Source organism: Oryctolagus cuniculus, chromosome 15 (assembly GCF_964237555.1).
Source record: "Oryctolagus cuniculus chromosome 15, mOryCun1.1, whole genome shotgun sequence".
NCBI lineage: Eukaryota > Metazoa > Chordata > Mammalia > Lagomorpha > Leporidae > Oryctolagus > Oryctolagus cuniculus.
This window is the reverse complement of record NC_091446.1, coordinates 79,403,227-79,422,575: the sequence shown is the minus strand read 5'-3', so window position 1 is coordinate 79,422,575 and position 19,349 is coordinate 79,403,227. Positions and strand designations below refer to the sequence as shown.

The 19,349-nt window shown below is 54.2% G+C and overlaps 2 protein-coding genes across 6 annotated transcripts in view; one reads left to right on the top strand and one right to left on the bottom strand.

The window, feature by feature from the left end:
- Positions 1-10,785, bottom strand: part of LOC138843167 (uncharacterized) — a 27,224-nt gene extending 16,439 nt beyond the window's left edge. The window contains exons 1-2 of the mRNA XM_070058074.1: positions 9,522-10,785; positions 8,552-8,670 (exon numbers count right to left, since the gene is read on the bottom strand). The gene's annotated coding sequence lies outside the window, so the exon portion shown is untranslated. The remainder of the gene's footprint in view (positions 1-8,551; positions 8,671-9,521) is intronic.
- On the top strand, positions 144-19,349 carry LOC138843058 (TBC1 domain family member 26-like). Of its 5 annotated transcripts, XM_070058078.1 has the most exons (12): positions 148-327; positions 830-899; positions 1,056-1,141; positions 2,614-2,656; positions 3,057-3,137; positions 3,552-3,659; positions 4,745-4,854; positions 6,739-6,848; positions 7,408-7,500; positions 7,880-7,945; positions 9,280-9,432; positions 19,069-19,349. In XM_070058078.1, the coding sequence occupies exons 2-12, from the start codon at positions 837-839 to the stop codon at positions 19,173-19,175; spliced, it is 1,020 nt and encodes a 339-aa protein (XP_069914179.1). In that variant the 5' UTR covers positions 148-327; positions 830-836; the 3' UTR covers positions 19,176-19,349. The 5 variants fall into 5 exon arrangements, with proteins under 5 accessions (XP_069914176.1, XP_069914177.1, XP_069914178.1 ...); XM_070058075.1 differs by having other exon boundaries at positions 144-327; positions 830-1,141; XM_070058077.1 differs by having other exon boundaries at positions 145-327; positions 830-1,141; positions 10,595-19,349.

Sequence of the window (19,349 nt, the reverse complement as noted above, 5' to 3'; positions counted from 1 at the left end):
CAGAGCCCTGCCCTCTTCACCTCGGGCCTAGGGAGAACACAGGCTCCATTTTTGGTGACTTTTGATGAAGCCGATATGAGGACCCTGACCCATGCCACAGCTGTGCATCACTTGGGATTGGCTGGCAGCCCCATTATGTCACAGTCAGTGAGAACTGTGCACTCTGGGTTGTCGGCAACCAGTGGTCAGTAGTGCATCTACTGCCCAACTGACCAGGTGTTGGTAGTGTAGGCAGGAGGCACATTTGATAGAATTGAATGGATTCTCGATGGAGGTGCGTGGGACTTGCTCTCTGCATGAGCTGTGACGTGGGGAAGGTCACGCCAGGTGGGTGGCACTGGTCTCCCATGCCAGGTTCCATGAGTGATGTGACTGAGCTCTCAGTGGGCCCCTGTGTGCAAAGCGTGTATACAGTCGTCTCATTCCTCCCGCTCTGCTGGGCATCAGTGTCGAATGGGCCTTGGTGTGAGTCTGTGTCAGATCAGCTGGTGTTAGGTGGGGCAGTGAGTCCACCTCTGAGAGCCCTAGAGATGCGGGGGCTGGGAGCAGGCCAGGGAGACCCTTAGACTTGGGCTCCCTGGAGTACACATGGATGCCAGGCTGGGGGAGGAGCATCCTTTCTGAGGGCAGGGGAGACAATGTGGGGGCTGTCCTTCCCCAACCATCCCTAGTCCCTGTGCTCTGCATAAGTCATCCTCCTGGGACCTGACCACCAGGTGCCCGCCCACCTGGCTGTGTGACTGTCCCCCCTCTGACCAGGGGGACAGCCCTCAGGGCAGCAGTTCCCGTGGGCTCCCTGTGCTAGCGCACAAGTGTGTGTGTCTTACAGATTGGATATGGACACCCTGAGGTCCGGCAGGGGCCAGGAGCAAGCAGCGATCATCACGAAACATGAGCAGGTACAGGCCAGGGTGCTGGGGGAGGAGGTGGGGCCCTGCCTCAAGCACTGTGCCTGTGAGAGCCAGACCCTGCCTCCCTGGGGACATGGGGAGGGTGGCTCAGGTCCCCCAGTGACTGAGACCCAGGCTTCTCACCTGGGTCCACTCTCCCTGCAGGGTCCCCATAAAGAGGCCCAGTTTCATCTGGGAGAAGAGGATGATGAGAGTGGAGCGCTCGTCCCAGACAAACTTAGATTCCTGCAGTGAGTCCATTGCACTATGATACACCCAGGGGAGGGACCAGGGTCAGAAACCCTGCCATTAGGTAGCACACCTGTCCCCAGGCCCCCTCCTTGATCCAATCTGTTGTCACAGTACAGGCACTGGTCAGCGTGTGGCCAGAGCTGATGACCCAGTGAGTGAATCAAAACTGAAGGCAGGGGCCGGTGCCACGGCTCACTAGGCTAATCCTCTGCCTTGCGGTGCCGGCACACTGGGTTCTAGTCCCAGTCGGGGCACCGGATTCTGTCCCGGTTGCCCCTCTTCCAGGCCAGCTCTCTGCTGTGGCCAGGGAGTGCAGTGGAGGATGGCCCAAGTCCTTGGGCCCTGCACCCCATGGGAGACCAGGAGAAGCACCTGGCTCCTGCCATCGGATCAGCGCAGTGCGCTGGCTGCAGCACGCTGGCCACAGCAGCCATTGGAGGGTGAACCAACGGCAAAAGGAAGACCTTTCTCTCTGTCTCTCTCTCTCACTGTCCACTCTGCCTGTCAAAAAAAAAAAAAACTGTAGGCAGGGACAGAGCTGGACATGGGGCAAACACGGGGCACTCTGCTTCTGAGGCCTCTGTTCATGCTAAGTAGAGGGGGTGGCTTGAGGGTCCTGCCCTGCTCCTAGGGGACACAACCAGGCCATCAGCATTCCAGAGCTATGTCCACAGGGTTGGTGCACCATCCTAGAAGGTGGGCAGTTGTCCAGGAGGTACTTGGGTCTCAGGAGCCAAGCTAAAGGCTTAAAGAACTGGCCTGAGGGACGGCCAGGGGTGTGACCTCAAGGCTCCGAACCTGCCTGCAGACTTCCCCAGTACAGACCGGGGCAGAGGGGTTTGCAGCGGAGGGCCCGGCCCCTGGGTCTATGCTGGGAGGAGTGGGCCTGGGGGCAGGAGGCAGACTTGGAGGCTGTTCCCACAGATGTCAGAGAGAGAGGCCCCGTGGCTGGAAGGTGGGCTCCGGTGACCTAGAGGCATGGATCCGTCTCAGGCCATCTCTGGCGTGACTCAGTAGCCCAACTTAGCTCGGGGATAGGGGTTTCTGCCTCCATGTTGTGCCAGAACCTGGAGAAAAAGCAGGAGCCGAGTGGTGGAGAGATGGCCACAGTTCCGGCTGACAGAGGAGGGTGAGGTGGGAATCAGGCAACTCAGGTGGCCAGTACATGGTGGGGAGGGTGGGTGCAGGGGACCCTGGGGGTGTGGTGGTCCCAGGTGCCTTGAGCCCCAGCTGCACACTCACAGCACTGGCAGCAAGGGCTCCTGCCTGGCCCTGGGCTCCCTGTGCTCACGGTCCAGCCCCTGCTGGGTGTCTGCCTGCAGCATGGCTGCCCCCTCCCTGCCCTTCTCTGTCCCCTGGGCTGTGCCTCAGCAGGGTGAGGAGGACACAGGTCCTGTCCCAGCCTTGCTGGGAAGTGGACCGTGCGAGATTCAGTGCCCATTCTCATGGTGTTCTCTCTCTTGCCTTTCAGTAAGCAGAAGCCACCCAGGCCTGGATGCCTGGCAATGCAAGGGGTAAGCTGACCTTGGCCATGGACTCTTCAACTAGGAGGCAGAACTAGCAGGCCTCTGGGTATGGGCAGTGGTTAGGGGAGTGCCATATGGTCCTCCAGGGACAGCAGTCCCCAGAAGATCTGTTGAGGCCCACATGCCCCAGTGTAGGCCTGCAGCTCTGGGGTCCCCGCCTGTGGGCCACTATGGCCCACTTGCTGGATGAGATGGGACTAGCTTGAGGATGGCTTGTCCTGTAGGCAGAGCCCAAGCCCCTGAGGCTCCCCTAGTTGGAAGGTCTGGGTGCCGTGGTCTGCCCCTTTGCTGGCTCCTCCCAGCTGAGTTGTCCACAGCCTCCTGAGCTGCATCCGTGGCCTCTCCAGAGGACACTGCTGGGCTCACACCATCCTGTCTCCATTCCCAGCGTAAACATCAGGAGGGCCGCCGACTGCAAAAATGGAACAAGATGCTGCGAAATTTCACCAAGTACCACAGCAGTGAGAAGGTGCCTGGACCTGAGGGCCCCTGGGGACCACTGGGGGCAGAGCTACAATGGATGGTGCCCATCGCTGTGCCTCTCAGACACAACTGTCCTGCCCTGAAAGGACACAGGTCATCTCAGCCCAATGCCCTTACACCCAAGAAACTGTCGCAGTAGAAGATCCAAAGTCTCCCCTGGGGCCACTCCCAGATGCAGGGCAGGCACAGTTCCTGGTGCCCTGTGGGGGCAGTGAGCACACAACAGAGACTGCACTGAGCCCTCGGCCCTCCTCTCACTGTTGGGTCAGGAGGCCCAGGTCCAGGCAGATCTGGGGACACAGCACAGAGCCCAGGGCTCCCCTTCCTGCTGCCTCACCCTACGCTCCCCCCGAACAGAGGGCCTGGGGCGGGTCTCACCAGAGCCTCCTCTCTCCTGTAGTTCCACTGGAGAATTGAGAAAGGCATCCCCACCCAGGTGCGCGGCAAGGTGTGGGCCATGATGCTCTCCGTGGATACCAGGAAGGCCCAGAACCCTGGCAAATTCGAGGTATGGCTCTGCACGCAACCCGAGGCAGCCCGGCCTGCTCAGGCCTGGTCAGGAGCCCAAGGCTCCCGCGTGGTGGACAAGTAATGCCAAGGAGGAGTGGTCATTCGGTTGGGGCCCCCACCCGGCCCTCCCCTCTGCCTCATCCATGTCTCCCCAGAGGCCTCCTCCATGTCTCCCCACACACAAATGGGCCTGGACACAAGGATCCGGTCAGGGCCACAGCCCTCATCCCTGTGGTTCCACCTTGCCTCTAGGCCCAGGACTGCCCAGTGCCATTGTGCTGGGTTCTGAATGCATAGAGAAGGCCTGGAATGAGGTGGAAGTCCTGTGTGCTAGGGCCCTCAGCTGGCTCTGTCCCTAACGGCCCTCCCCACACCTGCTTGCGTGTTTCTTATGCTCACCGGGCCCTGCCCTCACCTGGGCCTTCTCATGCCTGGCCTGGCCTCAGCTCACCCAGCCCCCACCTGGCCTGCTGGTTCCATCGGTCAGAGTCAGCTCTCAACTGCTTCTGGGAATGAGGGCTGATCCATCAGAGGGCTGGCCCCGGGCTGACTGTCACCTCCCTGGCTGACATCAGGGAGCAAGGAGCAACTGAGCCGCCAGCCCCGCCCTCGCCCAAGTCTTCAAGTGGGGGATGCCCCTGGGGCCAGCTCCAAGTCCAAGAAGGGTGTCCACTCTCTTGATGGAGCTGGGGCTCTCCTGCAGGGGGCAGCCCTGAAGGCTGGTCAGGGTGAGGCTGACTCCTGTCCTGTGGGGCCTGAGAGCCCAGTGAGGAGGTTCGGAGGCCTGATTGGGTCTCTCCTGCTCTGGGAAGGCAGAGGTAGCACAGAAGGACATTGGCAGAGCCCCTGGCCTCAGGCTGACTGTAGCGGGTCCGCAGTGGCCCCTCTGCTGGGCACTGGGGGTGGCGTGGGGCCTAAGGTGAGTGGGGAACCCCTGACCCTCCCTGGATCAGGGGAATGAGCTGCCCCCAGAAAAACTCTCCCTGCCAACCAGAAGAGCTGATGTGGCTTTGGGGTGCTTGTGTGACAGTGGGGGTTGGCTCGTCCTGAGGCTGGCCCCTCCCCCTCGGCCCTGTCCTGCAGGAGATGAAGGAACGGGCCAGGTTGTGCTCAGATCAAGTCCAACAGATCGATGAAGAGGTAGCACGCACGTTCAGAAGTCACATCATGTTTCGAGAGAGATACGGAGCCAAGTGAGGCCTCTGGGCTGCAGGGGTCCCGGGGGAGGGAGGTACAAGGGTCCTGGTACACATGGGGTCCTAGGAGAGACTTGGGCTCAAACCTAAAGCGTAATTGCTCTAGGACAGAAAAAAATGGATCCATGGCCTTCTATTTATACTGAACAGTTTGCTTTCCCAAAGACACTTTGGTGGGAATGAAATGAAAAGGAACACAAGGGGAGACAGTATTTACAAAATATATAAAATGAAGTTTGTAAATCTAAATAACAAGAAAGCAAATCAGGGTTCCCTACCCTGACACGGGCCAAGGCTTAGGAGGGCCCCTGCATGATGGCACACACAATTCTACTCAACGCATGAACACACACTTAGCACCTAAAGCACAACGGGGCACCAGTGCACAGCTGTGAGAATGGGGGAACTAAGACCACTGAGGACCCCGGGTGCTGGGGACAATGTGAGGTGAGCACCACTCTGGTTCATTGCAGGAACAGAGCACAGCGCCCAGGCCACCGGCAGCACCCAGGGCCATTTCTCACAATGAGAAACACACACATTCCACACGAACCCCCAGCACACACGCACATTTACACAACCACCAGAACAGCTGAGCGCACAGAAAACCCTCACCCAGGATTCAGGGTTGTGTTCACAGTCACTGGACTGCATGATGCTCAATGGGGACACGGATAAGCAACCCATGTCACAGCTGAATCCGAGAATGGGATTCAGTGAGAAGCAGGACGAGACTCGGCCCTGGGCTCACCTGGATGCATCTCAGGTGCATTCTACTAAGAGAGGATGTGTCCCTCAAAGGCTACACCCGCTATGATCCACTCACAGGACATCTGCAAGAGGCCAAACCCTGGGACACACAACAGGGCAGTGGTGGCCACGGGCTGGGGGAGGTGGGGAGTTTGGCCACAGAGGCTCATGGGGAACACATAGGCCACAGGAGCTGCTCCCTACCAGGCTGAACGTGCATGGGAGGCTGACTCTCCATGGCTTAGACCCACGGGACTGCACCTCCCACAGTGGAACGCTCACCTGTGCAATGAACTCCCACCTGGGGAAATGAAACTGCACATGACTGCACCCTGGGAGATGTTGGTGTCCCTGCAGGCAGCACTCACCCACACGGTGGACAACATGCAGGTGCCCTGATGATGTCACTGCTCATGAGCAGAGTATCACGGGCCCTGCGTGTAGCTGTCAGGCTGTGTTAGGCAGAGCCACACGGATAGCCTCTGTCCTTTCTCTTCCAGACAACGCTCCTTATTCGAGGTGCTCCTCACATATTCGATGTACAACCCCGTGAATATTCTGGGATCATATCGCAGGTGCTATCCCGGCAGTCCCTGCAGGGCACCCTTGGTCACAGAGATCCCAGCCTGTGTTGAGGGGGCCTCTCTAATCCACAAGGCAGAGACTGAGGGGTAGAGTTCAGGCTCATGGCCTCCTTGGCCCCAACCTCAATTCTGGGGGCAGAACGGAAGCCTTCTCCTGGGCTGGGCTCTGTTCTGGCCCAGGCAGGCCTTACTATGGTGCTTCTTCCTCACGTCTGCAGTGGGGCCCAGCAGGGCACCTGTGCAGCAGAGAGCTCCAGAGGCCATCACGGGTGTGCAGTCTGCACTCCCACAACAGTCTTCCCCTTCCTGACATCTGGGGTGGGGCTCATACCTCTTCTTAACCCTGCACAGCCTGCGCTCAGACCCTGCAGGATTCTCTCCAGGAACTTTGAGAGCTGGCATGTGCTCCAGTCCCTGAGATCCTGACACCCAAGGGGCAGCAGTGGGGCCTGGTGGTAACGCTCAGCCCTCCCAGGAGAGGTCACCTTTGCCATGTGAGATCATCCCAGCTGGAGAAGTCCCTCTGATGTGTTTTGTGTTCTTCCAGGAATTGGGCTGGAAGCCATGTGGCAGCCCTGCTGCTGATGTGGCTGAGTGAAGAGGATGCCTTCTGGGCCCTAGTCCAGCTCATGGGGGACAGCCAGCACTCGATGCATGGTGGGTGATGGGTGTGGTGGGCGTGGACCGTGCAAGTGCAGGGATGGGCATGCAGACAAGTGACTGGGACATTGTCCCTCGCTGGCTGCTGCGTGCATAGGGCAGTCTCCCTCAGAATACTTCCTTAGAAGCCAGGGCCGGCAGAGGGCCCAATACCAAGCCATACCCCTCACTTGCCATCACACAAAGGTCCTGTGCCTTGTCTTTGACAAATGACCCTTAGGTCCGTACTGGCCTTACTGCTTTACATCTCTCTACCGAGACTTCCACCCAGTGAGCCACACACCTGCAGAAGGAGCATCCATTCTATGGTGACCCCTCCACACCTCAAGTGACCAGATGGCCCTTAGGCACCCAGTGTGACTGCAGTCAGCCCAGCAGTCAACTAAGGCACACTGCCCTGGGCTGTCAACTGTACCCCCCTTCCCCTGATGCTCCCCTGCCTGTTAGAGCCTCCCCTGACCCTCCGTGTTCAGAAAGACCCCACCCCAAGCCTTTGGCTCTCCAGCTTTCTTGGGAATACACCCTGAATGAGGACTGGGGGGTTGCTATTACTCAGATTTCTACACACCAGACCCCAAAACTGGAGTGATTCAAGCACCACCTGAGAGATATCATGCATCGCGTGCTGCCCTCCCTGGAGAAACACCTGGTAAGTAAACATCTCCTTTCTCCTCTCGGGGGCTCTGCGTTCAGGGAGGGGAGGACAGAGAGGGGTCCTGACTGCTTCCTGGGCCAGGGGAGGCTACATCCTCACCAAGGCTTTTCTTGGTTACTGGAGACTGCGGCAGCTTGGGTGCTGGTTTGATTTCCTGCACTTGGTCCCCCAGAGTTTGCGTAGATTGAAGGGAAACGCTGTCCCCAGGGCAGAGTGGACTGAGGGACCTGTGTCCCTTCAGGAATCTGCATGGCTGGGAGAGGGGATGCACCTGCTGCTGGGCTTCCTGCACCCAGGGGCTCTGCAACAGGGCACAGATTAGAGGGAGTCAGGCCTGGGCCCTGGGCCCTGAGCCCCCTCTGCCTCTTCTTAGGAGAAGAAGGGTGTGTACCTGGAGGACTACACCGTGCACTGGTGCATCCAGGGTTTCCTGGATGGGGTAAGTGCCCCAGGGACCCCTTGCCCAGGGAAGCTCCTGCCCAGTATCTGGCTCTCTTGTACTGGTGGCCTGTGACTCTGATCAGGGCTGAGCCCCCCCAGCCCCAGCAGACATAGGAGGGAGCCTGCTGTGCAGACCAGGCAGGCCCTGCCCTGCTAAAGGTGGTCCAAGCTGAGGCTGAGCCTCAGGGACAGCAAGGAGGGGACAGGTCCCACCAGGACCCATCCTGAGAGCCTGGCAAAGGCCAGAGCCCTACAGTGAGAGGCAGGAGATCCATGGACCCCCAGTGGCAGAGGCTGGTGTCAGCACAGCCCAAGGGCTGACCCATCCCCCAGGTCCCTGGTGTGTCTGGCATCTCCAGTGTGGCTTCCAAAGTGTGCAGAGCAGTCTGGGTGGCCCCGGGGTCCTGGATAGGTCTTGGTGCTCTTTCTCTCTGGGCTTCTAGGGCACAGCTAGGATGCCCTATGACACTGCACACCCACCCACTGTGGGCCCTGCTGAGGCCCTGACACACGGGGTCCTTCAATGCCTCTGTCCCCAGTTGCTGTTCCCCCTGGCACTTAGGATGTGGGACATCTACATCCTTGAGGGCACGCACGTACTCACCATCATGGTATACACTGTCCTCAAGGTCCATCGAAGTAAGTCCTCAGGGCCATCAGAGGCCATGGTGCTGGGGATGGAGGACTTGGGGGGGTCTCATACTTGGCCTGGGTGAGCAGAACCTGGGGGAGGGACGAGTTTTCTGAGTTCTTGGTCAGCTTAGGGGGCATTGCAAATCCCATTTCATTTCCAACCCCAAAAACTCAAAAGTCCACTGGGAGAAGTGGCCAAGGTCATTGCCCAGGAAAAGTGGCCCCTGATCAGTCTCATCTAGTGCTTGACACTCATGGGTGTCCAAGGGGGTCTGCAGCCCATGTCTGGTGCAGGGACAGGGATGGAGCAGCCATGGTGGCTGTGCCATCCCTATGGCACCTCCCAGCCTGACACCCACCACCATGTCTAGAGCCTGTGTTGAAGATGTCCCGGGACCACATTCAGGAGTCCCTGCATGTGTTCCTTTCCCAGTGCCTGGCTCTCTTGACCTGGTGGCCTGTGACTCTGAGCAGGGCTGAGCTTCCCCAGGCCCAGCAGACACAAGAGGGAGCCTGCTGTGCAGACCAGGCAGGCCCTGTCCTGCTGAGGGTGGTCCAAGCTGAGGCTGAGCCTCAGGGCCAGCAAGTGGGGGACAGGGCCAGGGTCAGGGTTTGGAGCAGGAACAAGGATTGGAGCAGCCATGGTGGCTGCACCATCCCTAGGGCTCCACCTAGCCTGATGCCCGCCCCCATGTCTAGAGTGCCTGCTGAAGATGTCCAGGGACCACATCCGGGAGTTCCTGCAGGTGACCCTGAAGCAGGCTTGGTCACTGAGCGAGGATGCGGCCATCAGGCAGCTGCGGGCCTCCATGCGTGAGTTGGGGAAGCTCCAGTGCCTCCTGCCTCCTGAAGGTGAATCCAGCACACGGCCCCATCCCATGCTCCCTTGGGGGAGTCAGTAGTGGGAGTGCCAGCCCTGGCAGCCCTGCCCAGGGTCTCACCTCTTCCTAGTCCTCCTTGACCTCCCCAGGCTCAGCAGTTCTGCTTTCAGGAGCTTCTGACAGCATGGCCTGGTGGGGCCTCGGGCAGCTTCCCTGGATCCTCCTGCGGGATGGTCCAGCTGGCACTGGATCTCCTTCAGCCATCTGAGGACCCCTGGAAGGCCCAGGTGCCCTGAGCCCAGTTGTGGGGGCTGAGTCCACTCCTGTGAGCAGGGTGGGTGCAGAGGCAGGCGCTGGGGGCCCCCGCGGCAGAAGCCAAGTGCAGCTGAGTGTGGGCTCTGCAGTCTTAGCCTTGAGCAAACAGAAGTCAGCAGGATCCGGAGCAGCACTGGCCTCTGGGCTCTGGTGGGCAGGGGTCCCCGTACTCGTCCCTGCTGCTGCTGCCATCAAGGACCTGAGCGCCTGGGTCCCCATGAAGAGCAGAGATGGGTCTGTCCCAGCTCTAGAGGCTGGCAGTGGGGGCCCAGGTGCAGGTTGTTCAGGCACTGGGGAGGCCCCACTGTGCTTCTAGGTACTGCCTACCCTGGTGCTCATGGGACAGAAGCAGTGACAGCCCAATCTCACCAGGAAAGGCACAGTGGCCCAGGGGCAGATAACACAGGGCACTCCTGCCACCTCTTTAGAAACTGCATTCCCTGTCCCTGAGGGCCTGAACCAGACTCCATGTCTGCCCCACAGCCCAGCTCTCACCCCCATCATCTTAGGCTCAGTTCCCTTCCTACAATTCAGGAGGGACTCAGATGCGGGTAACTCAGCCAATACACTGTTAGGGCCCAGGATTTCAGGTGGGGTAGGTGATGGGGTCCTGAGTTGGTGCCAGCAGTCCCCAGAGATGAGAGAGTGAGGAGGGGGGCTCAAGGAGTGTCCAGCATGTGGGGCCTTGCAGGAAGAACCAGAAGTGTCCCCGTCATTCCCATGGCCCAGGCTGCAAGCACTTTTCCTTCTGTGGCCAGAAGGCTGGAGGTGTCCTGAGCGTCACACCAAGTGATGGGGACCCCAAGGGTCACGTCAGGGCAGGCACCCTGCAGGCCAGATGGTGGCCATACAGAAGCAAAACCCATCTGTTCTTCCAGCAAAACCAATGGAAGATGGCAGCCTGGCCCTGTAGGTGCCACCTGGCTCTCAGGAGCACGCTCCCCCATCATTGTCCCTCAAGCGCAAGACCATCATTGAGGAGAGTAAAGGGTGCCACCCCGCTGCTGCAACTCCCCAGGAGCCAGCATGGGCTTCAGCTTCTGTCCCTGAGGGGACCAGTCCTCTCGGATCTGCCGTTCAGCCCGACTTCAAGCAACACGCCAAGGAGAAGGGCAGTCATGGCAAGAGCAGCACCAAGCCCCACGTCCCAGGCTCCTCCACGGGGGCCTCAGGGTCAGGGGGCACCACCAGCCTCTCGGGCCCACAGTGCTCCTGGGTAGATGAGCTAGGCCCCCTCCGGCGCTGGACTTCCCTGACCAAACTCAACGTGACCTTCAAAGATGATGACTCCGACTCTGACGACGAGGAGTACTACAGCGGCCTGGAGGAGAAGTAAGAGGAAGAGGAGGAGGAGGAAGAGGAGAAAGACCAGGCTGCTGAGTGCCCTGCATCTCCCTGGCCAAAGCTGCTGCGAAACCTGTGATTCCTCCTGCTGGCGACGATTTTTGAAGAGCATGATGAGGGAGGCCGTTAAGAGGGTGCCTCCCCGGAGCCCTCATCCCCAGCCTTGTCTGTGAAGCCCTCAGAGTCTCTGCGTGGCCCGGGCCTCTTGGCCCCACAGAGCTTGCAGAGCAGGGGAGACCTGTCCCAATGGGGGGGCCTCCCACATCTCAGCCCGCCTGTCAAAGGCGCTGATTTCTGGCCCCTGGAGCTGGGTGGCCAGCAGGATCTCAGGGCCCCTCCCCCACCTGCCTCAAAGCCCCTGGATCCTGGGCCCATGCAGGCTGTGCCAGCCCTGGGAGCAGGGCTGAAGACGCCTACCCTGCTTGGGAGCCCCATGCACTCTGGGGATACTCATGGGCTGGAGCCTGCAGGAGCCAGCCCTGTGCTGGGAGACCAGGCCTGTGTGCCCTCCCTGGCTCGAGGCCTCCTTGCTGCCCATTCCATGGAGGAGCTGGATGTGTGTGGGCACCTGGAGGGGAAGAAGAGCCCACCAGGTGTCCAGCTCAGACGGGCCAGAAGCCTAGCCTGTCTGAGCACAGCGGCCTCCCCCATGGACAAGGCTCCTCTCTGGAGCTCCTCTCCACCTCCCTGAGCTGCCTCACTCTAGCTCAACTCGGCCAGAATCTAGCTTCTCTATGCCCAGTGGACTCCCTGATTGACAAGGTTCCTCTCTGGAGCTCCTCTCCCCCTCCCTGAGTGGCCTCACCCTAGCTTATCTCAGCCAAGGATCCAACCCACTGCCACAGTTGCTATGGGCACCCTCAGAGCAGGAGATGAGATAGGACACAGACCCAGGCTCCTGTGGGCTGCCACATACCCCTCTGGCCTTTGTGAGGGAACCCGGGAACTTCTGCCCCCTTGTTGATTGTATACTAAATTGTTTATTTCAGAATGTATTTGATTTTGTGACCCCTGGAGCCGAGCTGCCACACAGGGTCCCTGAGTCCCTTGCAAGAGGCTGGAGGTGCCACAGCCACCAGATGCAGGCAGAGACCTGGCTCAGGGTGCTCCATCAGTTCCTGAGATTGACCTGTGCCCAGCATGGACAGGGGAGCACTGGAGGAGCAGCAGTGGCTGGGTACATGTGGCCTTTGGGACAGTTCAGGAGTGTGGGTCCAGCCAAGGGACCAGGCCCACGATCACCTCTGTGCACTGTCCTGGGTATGTGGGCACCAGGTTCCCACTCTTCTTCCCTCTTTGCTTCCATCCTCTCTGCCCCTTCTCACAATCCAGCATCTCATGGCCTGAGCCCATGAGAGGACCCCCAGGGCACTTCTGACCACACACCAGGATGCCAGTGGGTGGAGGCAGCCCCAGAATGTCCAGGTAGTCCTGGTGGCACACCTGGCTGGCCAGATGCCCACATGCCCTCTGGCAGCTCAGGCCTCCTGGGCTGCTGTCACAGTGGGTTCAGCTTCTCCAGGTCATGCTGTCACTAGGGGTCATTAGCATGGAGAATGTGTCCCCTGATGTTGGGAGAAGAGAATCCTGGCTCAGAGGCTCCTGGCCTGGAGGCTCCACAGGGAAGGAGTCTGCAACCCTACCTTGGGCAGAGAGAGCATCCCAGTTCTCCAAGGGTCCCAGACATTTGTAGCCCCTTCCTCAACCCATACAACCTCCAAAGGGCCACTAGGCCCTGTTCATCAGAAGCCACCTGGGTCATCACAATGGGGCAGGTTAGGCCATAGCCATTTTCCCCTGGGTCTGGAAGGCCCAGGATTCTCTAGCTGTTGAGTCTGTACTCCATTCTTGAATGAGCCATGGCTGTGTCAGTGGCAGGACCCCAAGGGCTCACAATCGCTGGTCCCCACAGGGTGCTTTTTGCAGAATCACGCTGAGGCCAGAAGCTGACGAGATAGAGGGTGACAAGTGGCTACTGTGCTGATGACTCATCTCTCCAGGCTGGGGAGCCACAGCCATGGGCCAGTCCTGAGCCTGCTCCTGTTCTCCAGTGCTCGAGGCTGGTCCTCTTGTTCCTGGGAACCATAAGGCCATATTTTGGAGTCTTCACCAGCTTCTTCTGCTCCTTATCTGGGGGAAGATGTGAGCCCGATGATGAGCTTGCAGGCAAGGTTGCTACAGGGCAGGTGAAGTGGATGGGAAGGCCTCTGTCCAGGTCAAGCCTGTGCTGTGCTTTGTGCTCTGCCCTGGCTTCCTGGGTGGACCGCAGTGTACTCAGAGATGTGCAGGCAGTCCACCTGTCCAGCTGCATGCCCTAAACAGTGTTACTAATGGGAACGCACACCTAGAGACTTTCCTGGTGCCTATGGCCTCGAACCATCCACCCCTGGTCAGCCATGTGCAGGGTGACCCGCAGGCATCTGTCTCCATTGAAAGCCACCTGCCTTTGGACAGTCCTTTGCCCTCCCTGGAATGGAGATTTCACAAACCTGGTGCTCTTTCTTAAGAAGACTTTCTCCATTGTATCACTTTGCTTTCTTGTCAAAAGTCTGATAACTGTATTCGTGAAGGTCTCTTCCGGGGTTACCATTCTGACACTCACTAATCCCACATTGCCATGATTGGCTGTCTCATAAGTTAGTGAAGCTGTGACACGTCAGTCCTCCAGTGTGTTCATCTTCAATTATGGGCAGTGGGATCTTCAGGGTATCTTCATCCCCACATACATTTTAAAATCAGTTTGGTAACTGTAAAACATCTTGATAGGATTTTTTGAAGATTTATTTATTTCAAAGAGTTACACAGAGAAGAAGAGGAAGAGAGAGAGAGCAAGAGAGAGGTCTTCCATCTGCTGACTCACTCCCCAATTGGCCACAACAGCTGGAACTGTGCTGATCTGAAGCCAGGAGCCCTGACCTTCATCTGATTCTCCCATACGGATGGTAGGGGCCCAAGCACTTGGGCCACCATCTACTGCTTCCCAGGCCAGAGTAGAGAGCTAGATTGGAAGAGGAGCAGCCAGGACTCAAAGCAACGTCTATATGGAATGTCAGCACCCGCTACGCCACAGTGCTGGCCACATTGATAGGATTTTTATTAAGACTGTGTTGGTCTATTCAGTGAAGAAATACAGATATCTGGGCTAGATTGAGTCTTCCAATCCATGACCATAGAATGTGTCTGCAAATGTTTAGTTCTTCCTTGAGACTTTTTTAGGAGCTTTGTGGTGATCCACATAGAGATTTTGCATATTTTGTTGGAAGTATACCCAGATGTTTCATTTGTTTTGCTACAGAACACTTTTTTTTTAAATTTCCATGCATAGTTTTCTCATTAGATTCATTTTCCAAGAGCCCTCATATGTTAGTGTAGTTCTTTTCTTACATGCTGCTCTACACATCTCTAGTTCTGACTTGGTCTTGCTCATGCACTTGCTCATCTTTTTCTCGACACACACACACACACACACACACACATCCTCTTTCCTTCCTCTAGATTCACCATGGTGCCTCCCTGCATCGTAAGTAAAACAAAACAAAACAAAACAAAAGTGTCCTAGAAGGCTCTGGTATGCTTCCTAGGACACTACCCCAGTACAAAGGAGGAGAGGTGTCTCATTACTGCAATGAGTGGCTTGCTTTGGGGTGAACACACAGGAATTCCATATGGCCTCCACTGACAACAAGCCAGGTCTCTCTAAAGACAAGTGAAGATGAAAAATCTAAGTTCCCTATTGGGCCTTGACACCATCCCAAGGAGGGTGCTGCGGTTCTTCGTTTCTGAATCAAGAAGCTGGAAGTGTAGGCTCCACACTTGGCCTTGTCTTGTGACAGGGTGGGACTAACTAGGGTCTTTATGTGCAATCCAATGACTGTTGACTAAGTGATTTCTGTCTTGCTTGGCTGTACTTTTCTTGATTCTTTGACAAGAGAAAGCAGGCTTTGGTTATGGCTTATTTTGTCTACACTTGTTGGGACTTCTGAAATGCTGGCTTCTTGAGTTCTCAGTCTGAAATATGTAAGAACACAGAAAAGCCAGGAAATTCACCACTGTGTGATTTCTTGGGTGCTAAAGTCCCTAGTTGGTCTGCCTTCATTTCTATACCTTTCAGTATTCTTATCCTTGTTTTCTAAATAATAGCCAATTTTTTCAGTGATCATTAGTGGGAGCAATAGAGAAATACCTATTCCACATTCCAGAATCAGGAGCTCTAAAAAGATATTTTTAAACAAAACATGTACTACTTTATTACTTACTGAGGAGTTGACTCTACTTTTGCTTGGGTGGGAGAAAATATGCATGATATAGCTTCAGATACAAGTTATGGTATCTCCCCAGCATGCAGTCCATCAGAGGAACTGGCCTTTAAGAGACTGCTCACTCTATTGACAAAGTTGGATGGTTCCATTTCAGTGTTAGCAAAGCTGACTTTAAAAAAATCTTATATCAATGATTCATGAACCCTCATTTTAACTATCTGACCTCCCCACAAATGCTCCCAGGGTTGTCTTGAGATGAATTGGCTTAGTGGCTCTTGTCCCTACAGTGAATACCTAGGCTGTGACAGTCTCCTGCATCAATCTACCTGCCCCACCACCACCGCACACACACCTCTGAATAACCCTTCCTCTCTGAGGACTGCACACATCTCTCCTATAATGTTCTCATTTTCTAAAAGAACACATTGGAGCATTTTGATCTTAGTTCCTTCATGAACTCGCTTCCATGATACCTGACATTTTCACAGGAAACTGGTCCCAGTCCCCAGGGAAAAGAAAGCTTGCTTGGTAGGAGACTGCAATGACCTTGCTGCCTGCTTCTCCATTCCCTTAACTCTTTGCTTCTGATGTTTCAAACTCCAGTGAATGATGAGTCAGCCACAGTTACACACATATTAACTTGGGTAACCCTACAGCAGAAATAGCACCAAAATGAGTTACTAATTCTGGTGAGTCAATAAGTAGAAAGAAAGGTAGGGAGTGGAGTGGATGGATGTGAGGGCAGATGCTTAAATGGAAGACTGTGGCTGCAGGTGACTCTTGGAGAATTCTAGAAAGGTGACCTGATGAACAGAGAAATTGTTTCAATTTATGTTAGAGGACATTTCATTTCTAAACCAACATGCTTGCACAAAGTGACTTTCCATCTTGACATGAGCACAGACAATATTTGGAAAGGCAGATTTCAGGGAAATGTGATTTAATTGTTCATCAGATTAGGCCAGCCTCCAAAATGTCATTTGCTGCTCTCTTCTGCCAACTGGACCTAGTTTCACACTAAGAGGACTTTAATATCAGGGCCCAGGAAGATTGGCATCTCCCGAGATCTAAAGTGGCTCAAAGGGGATTTTCTCCTTGACACTTGAACTTCATCAGTTAACCTGCCTCTCTGTAGTTCTCCAACACAGGCATCACATGATGTATTTATTTTCCTGCTTCTTGCACCCTCAGCCTCAGAGAAAATCAACCAAATAAACAAAGAGTTGAGCTGCATTTTAACAGCATTTCCAGAGAGATCTTTCAAAGTTTATTTGATACTGGCTGTGTTTATAACATCACCTGTTATTTTCTTTCTCCTGTTTAGTTCCCTGGTAGCCTTAGATTTAAATATCAGGCGAGGGACTTAACATCTACCTCTGTTCCTCATGTATAAATCACAGCCACAAAACCCTTCATCCTTCTGTTCACCCCACCTTGTAATGAGCTAAGAATGGGAAGGAGATGCAGCCTTCAGAGCCTGTCACGCTGTGACACATGAGCAGAAAATGCCATCTAGAGAGAGGCTGGGTTCTGTTCACAATAAACATTAATACAAAAGGAATACAAAGCCACAGTCTCGTGTCCTGTCTGCAAAGCGTGCCTTTGTTTAATGTGTCTTTTCCTGAGCAAAGCAAGCTAGGACATTTAAAGTCAAGTTCATGCAAATGTTTAAGCAATGTGGCTAGGGGTCCGTGTCATGGAGACATTGACCAAGCTGTTGTCACCAAGTATTCCCCAGGCACTGCGGCAGCAGATGTGACTTTGGGCTTCTGCAAAGAGCAATTCAGATGCGTCTTCCTCCATTGGAAAGCACAGAATCCAAGACTAAGTCATAGTGCTGGCATTAAAATAAAATAAAATAAAATTCAAACACATTATACATAAACAGAAGACTGTACTTAGGTAGAAAATGTCCAAGCCCCAAACATGCTTTGAGTAGAGTCAATAAAAATCTCACAGAGCATGCAAAATAAGGGGTCTTCATAAAAATTAAGTAGAAGGGGCTTGAACAGAATTTGTAGACATAAAAATCAGGTTAGGTTTTCATGCTTGTCTTGATCAGTTCAGGGAAAATTCATAGAGGGGTTATTATTTCTGGATTTGCTTTTAAACATTTTAATAACATGAAAGGCATGTTTAGGATAAGTTGCCATTTCAGATAAGCATTAAGTAAATTCACTGATGTGACTAGCCCGGGGTGGATTGTGGTTTAAGAGACATGGGGGATTAGGTGAAGATCTGACTGTGGATTGTAAACATGCTGGACTCAATAGAGACCCAGGAAACACAGCAAAAGTATTGGCAAACCTGCTTACGTGGTTCTCACGAGAGGTTTCTGAGAGACAGCTCACCTTGCACATGCCATTCAAAACCACCAAGTTTGACCAGAACCTATCCTAAATGGAAGGGACAGACAGGAAGCAAGTCCCTGGTGGATTGAGTTATTCCTGTTTTAACAGTCAAACCAGACTGGCTTAGAAGGCCAACAACAAGTTCTTGGACCCTGAAAATTTAGGGAGGAAGTGTTTGGACAACACTGAAATCATTCAGAATCAGTCATCCTCTGGAACAACATGGTAAAGTGAGAAAACTTGGAGTCTGAGGACCAGAGCGTAACCTCAGCTCTGTGGATTACCAGCTATGTATCCTTGGGAAAACCAATCTATGCCCAAGAATCTCAGTATCTAAACCCAGAAAATGTGGGACTTGTTCTATATTAGCATTTCCTAAACTGTGTTTCAAAAAATGTTCCTTGTGTAGTAGTAGATTGTACTCCAAGATGGCCATGGCACTTCCTTGTACCACTCTCAGTGACCTTCTGCAATGCGACTTCGGCCTCCCACCAAGAGGAACAGAAGTGTTCACATCCCTGGATTCCAGCCTGGCCTTGTGACTTGTTTTACCTGATATTATGCAACAGAAGTGCTGTTGTCCAACTTTCAGGAGTTAGGCCTTTGGCTGCCTAATGGTTCTGTTGTTGGCCCTACTGAAACACTGTCTTGAGCACACCTTTGTAAGAAAACCATCTGGAAACAAGAAATCATATGAGAGAGAAGTGGCACCCCAGACAGCACCAACTGCGACAGCATCTTCCACCTTCCAGCACAGGAAATACATGGGATTTTGAAATACACATCTTCACTGTTACCTGAAACCACTAAATGTGGGGGCAATCTGTTGTGTAGCATTAGATAACTCAAATGGTGCTCAGTAAACTATGCGGTTTTATTGTCAAGTAAGGTTGGGTGAAGACTGGCTAAACAATTGTAAATGAGTTTATCAAACTATGGAGTTGCATAGCTTTTAACATTCTAATGTGGACTTAAAACTCCAAAGCATGGGAAGGATTTGAATGTCATGTCTGCCAGACTTCTTTTGATCACAGGGTATTATTTTCCCTAGAAAACTGATGAATCATTGTGGATCACAATGTGGGAAATACTGATGTGTTAGAATTCCAAAGGCCCTGCCAGTCCTAGCATTCCAGAAGTCTGCAAATGGAGCAGAGTATTTTGGTCACTATTTCTTCTTGATTATCTTGATGACAAGCAAATTCACTCCATGGTTGGTTGCTATGAATTTCATTATTCACTTCCACTGAAAGTGTTTTTTACTCAAGTATAAGTAGTTTGCAGCACTTATTGTGTAGTATCAAATCTATACTTCCATTTCACACACATGTTCTTCTTTAATCTGCAGAGTTATGTGGACTGAATACTATTATGACCACTGAAATATTATGTCCATAGGCAAATGGATGAGGGAGAAGCTTGGCATCTGGACCCTGGATATATATCTGTGCAGATTCAGAAACACAGCTATGGAGAACCGACTCCAGAACCCATATCCTCAATAACTGCACTGCACTGGACACTGTTCTTCTCTTGCTCACAGAAAAGTGATGAGGTAATGTTGGCCAAGCCTGAATCCCAAGTCTTCCATCCTAGGAAAAGTTTCAGGTAGTCAAATGGGGAAAGGATCTTGGGTTAACCTTCAAGAGAGAATTAAAAGTGTACCAACATCTACCAAA